Source organism: Moschus berezovskii, chromosome 19, assembly GCF_049115385.1.
Source record: "Moschus berezovskii isolate FMDL1 chromosome 19, NW_MosBer_1.0, whole genome shotgun sequence".
NCBI lineage: Eukaryota > Metazoa > Chordata > Mammalia > Artiodactyla > Moschidae > Moschus > Moschus berezovskii.
In genome coordinates, this window is record NC_142478.1 from 27,253,848 (window position 1) to 27,263,265 (window position 9,418).

General features: G+C 37.7%; 1 protein-coding gene across 1 annotated transcript; it reads left to right on the top strand.

The window, feature by feature from the left end:
• Positions 1 to 2,630: 2,630 nt before the first annotated feature.
• PABPC4L (poly(A) binding protein cytoplasmic 4 like) lies at positions 2,631 to 8,611 on the top strand. The gene has a single exon (XM_055405260.2). The coding sequence runs from the start codon at positions 3,484 to 3,486 to the stop codon at positions 4,594 to 4,596; it is 1,113 nt and encodes a 370-aa protein (XP_055261235.1). The 5' UTR covers positions 2,631 to 3,483; the 3' UTR covers positions 4,597 to 8,611.
• Positions 8,612 to 9,418: the final 807 nt, after the last annotated feature.

Here is a 9,418-nt window from a genome sequence, read left to right on the forward strand (position 1 = left end):
AGTTCCTGGTCTGGTAACTAAGATACTGCATGCCACTCTGTGCGGTCAAAAAAAAAGAGACAAATTGTTGGCACTTAAGAGATATTTTCAGAATATTTGAGGAATTAAGAAGACATGCAAGTCAGCAATATGCAAACCTGCAACAATTGGGTAAGGAAAGTAGGAGACACATTGACAGTATCAATTTTAATTCCAAGTCTATCAAAACCAATGAATTCATGCCAAAATTAAGTACAAATACACGATGCATATGTTAAATAAATTGTTTCCGTAAAGGAAAAGTAATCAGTGTCAGCTGGACTACTGAGAGAAAAAAAATTATTGATGAAAACAGGGCTCAAGGATAATAGAATTTAGATAATCATGGGGGAAGTATATATTTAGAAGAATTAACTGTATGTACATATAAAACAAATGATGAATTAGCCTGACAGAAGATATATGTAGCTAGGATAGAATTGACACTGCACAGTTTTGGTAGTCATTTGTTATTTTTTACTGAAATCTTATGAAAGAATTGTTAGTAAGATTATGCTAGCAGCGCAATGCACGCTGGACTGCCATATAAATAGACTGGCATATAAACAAAAGAAGATGAATGAATAAGACTCGTGCAATAATACACGAGGAAATGAGGCAAGAGCAGTGGTAAAGGGAATAGAAACAAAGGGCAAAGGGCAAGAGATATCCCAAATTAAGAAATTATTGAATCAACGCAACTGACAAAATGATGAGATTTAGAGAATTAAAGGGAGGCAAGAATCATAGATGCTTAAAAATGCTTACTTTGTTAAAACATAAAAAATGAAAGCAGTGTAATGACTAGTATAAATAAGAAGTGTGATTGGTGGTCATTTAACAAATTGAAGTTTGTACCTTTTGCTTGTAAGTTGATTAGAAACAAGAATTTAAGACTAAATTTTGCAACTGGAAGCTCTTCTTCGCTTTTCACAAAATGTTTATGAAGATTACACTAAAGTAGAAATGGAAAATAAATGAGTTTTTGAAATATTCTGATATCTGCTATAACTAAATTATTTAATGAAGAACTAATGTGATCTTAGGCACTTTTCCTAGAAATAAAAAGTCTTAGCAAAATTCTCAGGAAATGTACACTTAGGAACTTTCTTTTTCCTACAGAACTGATAATACTGAATATGGTGACAACTTTTATTTACTCTGAACAATGCCAAATAGTGTCTGAAGTTTTTAAGTATGTGCTGGTATTCACTGTTGGTGTCTACCACCTATGTCAGTGGTCTTTTTTCCCTTTTTAATTGCACCTAGCAGTATATGGTTGAAGAAAAGATTACTTTATTTGAACAAATGATCCTACAAGAGCAACACATATCAGATTAAATCTCACAAACAAAAAGCGGTAATCAGGACTAATTTGGAAGTTATTGTAGAATCATTATTCAACACTACACTTTAACCTCTGAGCCACCAGGAAAGCCCCCTATTCAACACTAGATAAGTCAAAGCAATTTGAAAATCACCCTCCAATTTAATTGTGTGTGTGTGTGTGTTTTTAATGTATCACTGAGAATTTTCTCAGTAACATTATCTCTTGAAAGAAACATATATTTTTTTCTAGTCCTTAGAGAAGATACCAGTATGGGGACTCATTAATTCAGCCTTAAAGTTTTGTTATTAAGAGGGTAGCTCAGAGACCAACAGAATCTGCATCACTCAGGGGCTTTTTGGAAGTGTAGTTTCTAGTTCACTACAAATTACTAAATCAGAATCTGCTTTCAAAAAGATTCCTTCTGCATTTCTATGTCCATTAAAGTATGAAAACACTAGATTAACCTTATATAAACCAATCCACACAATTCAGTTTTGCAGGTAACATTCTTTAAAATGCATGATGATTCAAATTTAATGTTTTACGGAAATTATGTTAAGGAATTTATTTAACTAGAGGAAATAAAACCGATGTTACTCAAAGCCTACTCTCTGCCAGATATTGTGTTAGACGTTTCCAAATCTACTAATTCATTTAATCTTTACAATCTTCTGAGGTAAGGAACACTATTTCCATGTTTCCAGGGGTGAAAACCAACCTCAGATTAAACATCTCATCTATTCCACGCAATGGATCCTTTCAGTAAATGCTGAGCACCTCATTTCTCCAAATTACGCCAGGAAAAAAAATGAGTTTATGGTCCCTACTGCCGTGGAATGTGCAATATATTTAAATTAGACAAACTCCAGGAAAATACAAGGTAGTGTAACTTTCTAAGAGTGAAAACTAAAGTTTTTCAAAAGTTGTACAGGGGAAACGTCTGTTTGGAAAGAGCATCTACACAATTTTGTCAAGTTGCCCCTGAACAAAAGAAGGCATGTAGTTTAGTAAGGGGATCCAGGGGCAGTTGAGGCTGAACATGGAAGGAATCCCGCAGAACTTTGTAGAACAAGGTACGGATGTTGGATCTCATCCAAGAGTCAAAGGAAGCCACTGGACGGTTTGAAGTTAGTTAGTGACAAGCCCGGATCCACACTTGGCAGAGCTCCCGCAGTCAGACTTAGGCCAGGGCCAGCGGGCGGGTGGGTTTATTAGGGCCACTCCCCCAGGCTGTCTTTCTCCACCCTGGTCACCGCCTCCTGCTCCTCGGCCAAGCCTTCGGAGGAGGGTGGGAAGTGAGCGAGAGGGGCGGGTGGGAAGAAAAACATTCTCCAAAAATATTAAAAAGAAAACATCCCCCTTGGCAGCGAGTGCGCGGGAAGTTGAGAGCGCGAGTTCCGGGCTTCCCGTCCGCCCCGCGCCGGCCGCAGCCCGGGTGAGCCCCCAGCCCCTGCTCGGCCGCCGCCGCCCACCGGGCCGCGGCCGGCCGTCCGTCCATCCCGTCGATCTGTCCGCCTCCCCATCCCTCCCCCGTCCTTCCCAGGGCTCCGCGCGGGGCCTGCAGGGAGGAAAACGGCCGGGGTCGGTCAGGGCGCGCGGAGCCCGCGGAGCCCCCGGCCGCGCCCGGGCGGCGGCGCCAGCACGACCCGCTCCCGGGACGTTCGGGGCTCCGGGGCCCCGCTTTCGCCGCCGCGCGCCGCGTCCCCGGTCGTCGCCTCGGCGGCCACTTGTGGAATTCTTCCCCGGAGGCTGTAACTTTAAACCGGCCTGAGCAAGGCCTGTTTTTATTTGGAAACCGGAGACCAGAGTGCGGAACCAGGGTGGGGAACACTCAGATGGAGGGCCAGCCCGCCGCCTGAAGATTGCTCACACACTGGCCGGGAAGGACAGGCTTGTCCTGGCAGCCTTTCTTTGAGATTTCCAAATTCTGTCACCCCTGTTCCAGGATGGGCCGGACTGGTTTCTGGGGGGTTTGGAATGAGGATGATGCCTGAGCCGGGGGAGCCGTACATGCACCCCAACACTGAGCCTCAAAGCCGTGACTCAGAGGCCACCACGCATAAGCCCGGGCCTCATTTCTGCAGAAATCACCCCAGGAGCTCCTTAGGGACCGGCTCCTGGTGGTGAGGAGCAAGATGAATATAGCAGCCAAGTACCGCCAGGCCTCCCTGTACGTGGGTGACCTCCATGCGGACGTCACCGAGGACCTGCTGTTCAAGAAGTTCAGCGCCGTGGGGCCCGTGTTGTCCATCCGCATCTGCAGGGACCTGGTCACCCGCCGCTCCCTGGGCTACGCCTATGTGAACTTTCTGCAGCTGGCGGATGCCCAGAAGGCCCTGGACACCATGAACTTTGACCTGATAAAGGGCAAATCCATCCGTCTCATGTGGTCTCAACGTGACGCCTACTTAAGGAAATCTGGAATTGGGAACGTGTTCATCAAGAATCTGGACAAATCCGTTGATAACAAAACCCTTTATGAACACTTTTCAGCTTTTGGGAAGATCCTGTCCTCCAAGGTGATGAGTGATGATCACGGCTCCCGGGGCTATGCATTCGTGCACTTTCAAAACCAGATTGCTGCCGACAGGGCCATCGAGGAGATGAATGGGGCACTGCTTAAGGACTGCAGGCTGTTTGTTGGCAGATTCAAAAGCCGCAAAGATCGAGAAGCCGAGTTTCAAAACAAAGCCCATGAATTCACCAATGTTTACATCAAAAACTTCGGAGATGAGATGGATGACGAGAAACTGAAGGAAGTTTTCAGCAAATACGGCAAAACCCTGAGTGTTAAGGTTATGACAGATTCCAGCGGAAAATCCAAAGGCTTTGGCTTTGTGAGTTTTGATAGCCATGAGGCTGCCAAAAGGGCTGTTGAAGAAATGAATGGAAAGGACATAAACGGACAGCTGCTTTTTGTAGGCCGGGCACAAAAGAAAGCAGAGCGACAGGCTGAGTTAAAGCAAATGTTTGAGCAGCTGAAACATGAAAGATTTCGGCGGTGCCAGGGTGCGAAGCTCTATATTAAGAACCTGGATGAGACCATTGACGATGAAAAACTGCGGAGGGAATTTTCTTCATTTGGATCAATTAGCAGGGTTAAGGTAATGCAGGAAGAAGGGCGAAGCAAAGGGTTCGGCTTGATCTGCTTCTCCTCTGCGGAGGAGGCCACTAAAGCAATGACGGAGATGAATGGGCGCATCTTAGGCTCCAAGCCACTCAACATCGCCCTGGCCCAGAAACCCTAGGAGAGGAAAACTTTCTGCATCAGCCAGTGTGCTGCAGACTGGGGAATGTTAGTGATCTCTGCCTGAATTCTCCTCAGTAAATTTTAAATTCCAGCTGATGGCTGGTTAGTTTAGTAAACGTTGTGATGAAAAGTTTTGTATACAAAGCTATTTATTTTCCTTGGGAGAAGAAATAAGTGACTCTTAGAACCTTGGTTCTTTTTACAGAGGCACACCATGTAATTATAATATGGTATATTTTTATAATTTTGATATAGTGTTCATAGTAATAAGTATAATTAGATATATTTTTACTACATTTTGAACCAACTGAAGTGTGGTAATTACTTGCATTTTTTGCATACTTTTTCTTATTTTAATAGTATTGCTAGCTTTAATTTCTTACATGAAAATATGCCCAAAGTAGTTCTTATACCTAAGCATTGCAAAGTAATTTATTTTTATAAGAAGAAATTTTCTAATTTCTCATCTAATGTTTTTAAAAGAAACCAAAGTTTAAAAATTCCTACTACAAGTCAGTCTAATTTTATTTTGAATTAATGTTTAAAATAGTAGAAAATCATTGAATTTTCTTTCAGTTTTTATCCTGAAATGATTGTTTTTCTGATGGCTAAAATTAATGATGGAATTACTTTAGTGTTGCCTACAAATCTGCTTTATAGGATATTTTACTGTTCTTTCCATTGATTGACATAATTCAGGTGCTTGCTGGCTATCAGATTTGTGACTTGAGTAGTAAAACCTTAACTTCTACATTCCTTAAGTTATAACCCTGTATCAATTCAGGTCAAAAATTGGCCTTTGTATACAGCATAAAATTATGCCTTAAGTTTTGAATCAGGAACCAATATTATGTAAGTCATATATAGGGAACATGGAAACTGTGTTTTCTAATCTCTATGTTGTTCCATGTAGTGATACTATCTCAGGGTTCAGAAAAGTAAAACTTTCCTATTTTTATGACCTCCATGTCCCTTTTATTAGATCTTAAGAGCTTTGTAACCCATTGAAGCTCACTTTTAGCTCTGATTAATCAGAAACTCACTAACTGATTTTCTGATAAGTTGAAGTTACATCACTTAGCCTGCTGTCCAGAATAATTTTGATTTCAGTCCCATTTCCAGACTTTTCTTCTCTCCTGCCTTTCCTTTATATGATGTGGTTCCTCTATACTTTTTAAAAAGGGTTTTATTATACTGACTTTTACTGTGTTCTCTTTGAAATCCAGTTTGGAAATAGATGCAGAAGTTATTTACATTTAACTAATTACTTTTAAAATTCTGATTCTCTCATGCCAAAAGTGTCTAGAAAATAGTTTTGTTGTTCTTGTTTTATTTTTTTTCCTCTGCTTATTTGCTCCCTGTAACCATATATCCAAGTCTTCTGTTTCATATATTACCCGTACAATATTACAGAAATATTAAAATATTTTACTTCGGCAGTACTTTAGCTGTGAAAGAATGAGAAAATCTGTTCCTGTTTATTTTTTCTATCAAATATATGAACACTCATTGCACATTTTCTAAATTAAAAGTATCTTTTAGAATGTGAAAAAATTATAGCAACATATAATCCTACTGTGGAGACAGATCTGTTAAAATATGTTGCATCTCCTCCCCAATTTTTTCTATACTTATATACATAATTTAATAAAAATAGAATCATACTTATAAACCTTCTTAAAACTGCTTACCTAATTTGACAGTATGACACAGTCAGCTTCCATGAGTAGTTGGAAGTATTTGCACTATAATTTTAATGATTTTTTTTATCTTCCTTTCAATGTTTGTACCATAATGTAACAATTTTCTCTTCACAAACATATTGGTTACTAGATTATTTCTTCCATTTTCCTTTTTTTGTTCTCTCATAAACAATTTGGAGATAAACACCCTTGCAAACTCATATATGCTGATATGTATAATTAATTTATTAAGAAAATGTGTGATTCATTGGAATTAATGTTTAAAAGGACAACAATTTAAAGACTAATTTTGATAAATATTACCTGAATGCTGTTCAGAAACTTGTGCCACTTATTTCCACTGTGAAAAAAAAAAAAATTTCCATTGTGAGTAGGACTGCTCATTTCCATATACTAAGAGGGATTTTCGGAGAAGGCACTGGCAAGCCACTCCAGTACTCTTGCCTGGAAAATCCCATGGATGGAGGAGCCTGGTAGGCTGCGGTCCGTGGGGTCACTAAGGGTCAGACACGACTGAGCGAGTTCACTTCCACTTTTCACTTTCACACATTGGAGAAGGAAATGGCAACCCACTCCAGTGTTCTTGCCGGGAGAATCCCAGGGACGGGGGAGCCTGGTGGGCTTCTGTCTATGGGGTTGCACAGAGTCGGACACGACTGAAGTGACTTAGCAGCAGCAGCAGCAAGAGGGATTTTGCTTACATTGTTGTCTGATTCAACATGATATGTAAAAACAAAATATTTCATGATTATTTATTTTACTACTTTATTACCTCAAAATTTAAGCAGCATTTCTTGTAATTACTGAGCATTTGTATTTTCATATTTTTGTAAATGATGTTAGTTTATTTTCATGATCTTAATGTGTTTTCCTGTGGGAGTGTTTTTTATTTATATGGAGTTAGACTTCTTTTCCCTGATGCCTTCACTGTGTTTATAGTTTTGAGGGTCATTCCAAAATTAAATTTTTAACCTCAAATTTTTCAAACTCTTAGTTTAGTGGCTTTAATGTTATATTTCAAAACACTTGAAACACCTCAAATATACAAACCCCCCCATACACACATACAATTCATATATATTGTCTTCTATGACTTTCAGAGTTTCATATTCTCAATACTTTCTAAGCAAAGCTTTTGTGTATACAGTATCTTATTCACAGCTTATACTAAATATTTTTTAAAGTATGTTGCTTTTCAATTCTATTAACATATTTTGGTAAATACTGATTTACTACAAAAGTGTATGTGAAATCCATATGCCAATTATAATTCTTTAGCTCTTTGGATTACTGTGTTGAGAAGTATTTACCTGCAAAGCAGAGAGCTTTTAAGAAAGGGTGCCAGGCAACAGGACTGGAAACTGTAGTACACATCGAGCCTTGACATCTTTTTCTGGAAAATCCATTTTATAAAAATGTTCATGTATTTGAACAATAGTTCATAGTACTTGTAAATGGATTATCAAGATAATATCAGAGAACTGAATTCTCTTTTCACATGTATGAGGATTTAATAGGGCATAATGTCAGTTGTTTAGATGAATTGTGGCTATAGTTTTATTACACAGTATTATGCCATTTTAGTAAAAAATTCTTATTTTTAATATTTACCTTAAGAAATGACTGTCAGTTTACAAAAAGTTACAAAAAATCCTATAGGTTTTTATTATTTAAATTTTACTTATTCTAAATTTTGTGTGTGTATGATGCTATCAAGTTCTTGGGGCAGCAGAGATTCAGGCATTAAAGAAGCTTTACTCTTTTTAAGTCCAAGTGCCTTGATAAATGAAAAGAATCTTCACTTTCTAATAAGTGTTCCTGTAAAAGTTAATTTCCATTGAGATACCTTAAGCCACTGCTTCTGCTCTCCCTTCTCTGTCCTCATACACGTTGCCAAGTTTGTTATACAAATGTCTGTTTATACAGCCAACTGAATAAATATGTGCCTTTTGAAATTTTATTTTTTTTTAATTTTAAGTGGATTTATAGTTGGTAAAAATAAGCTTTTTAAAGTGGTTTAGAATGGATATTTTCATGTTCTTAACATTTGTACAAACCCATTGAAAAGAGATCAAATAAAGTCTGAATCTTCCAGTGGTGTCCAAAATTCTCACGTCCAAAAGTTATTTTTACTTATTTATTTTTAAGTATTTCTGATTTTCTAGCAATCATAAGAGTAAATTGAAAACAACTTTCATTTTTAAATGAAGATACTCATTCATATTTTATGTTTCAAAAGACCAATTCTCGTATGAACTAGTATTTGTGTTTAAGTTATTCATAATTATGGGACCATGATTGAAAAGAACCTCTAAGTTTTCATGAAGAACTATTTTAAATACACTTTTGAATTTAATTGTTAAAGCAAAATTTAGCTAATATTTTGAGGATTTCGAATTAGCTTGCTTGTATTATATTTGGAAAATGTACATCATAATGTAATTTTTTAAAGTAAATAATAATACATCAAAAGGATAATTTTTAAATATATAAAGGGTCAAACAAATTAAATAACCTCAGAATATCTTTGGCTTCAAGTAATAGAAAATCCAATTCTCATTAGAAAAGGAAATTTTATTAAAATATTCAGACTTAAGTTATCTTCATGCAAGGTGTATGAAAACGCCTATATTGGTTCTAGAGTCTTTTAGCTCTTCACCCTCTGTGTCTCAGTGTCATCATCAGGGAGAGTGTCAGGATGTTTACAAGAATTCCTATCATCACACTTCAGAGTATAATACCTTTCCTAGAAACCTTTTAACAACTTTCTCTCTCAGTTATCATTGTCCATTATTGATATGTATATTCTATAAGATCTGCCATTAGAATTAAGAAATAAGTCAACTTTCTGTGCCGAATGGGCTTATGAATGAAAGAAATTCTGGTAGGAATGGAGATATTCATAGGCGTATGCATCCACTAAACCCTGGATTCTTTTTGTCATTTATATCTAATTTTTAATTTCCGTATTTACTGGATGTTTTCTCCTGCCAACATTAGCTTACAATTAGTTCTTAAAATTTCTCCCTGCAAATCATTTTCAACACTTGAGTCAAACTCACCAGTTTCTTCTCCCTCAGGTTGTATAATCATAGGGACTAAATTGTGCAATATAGT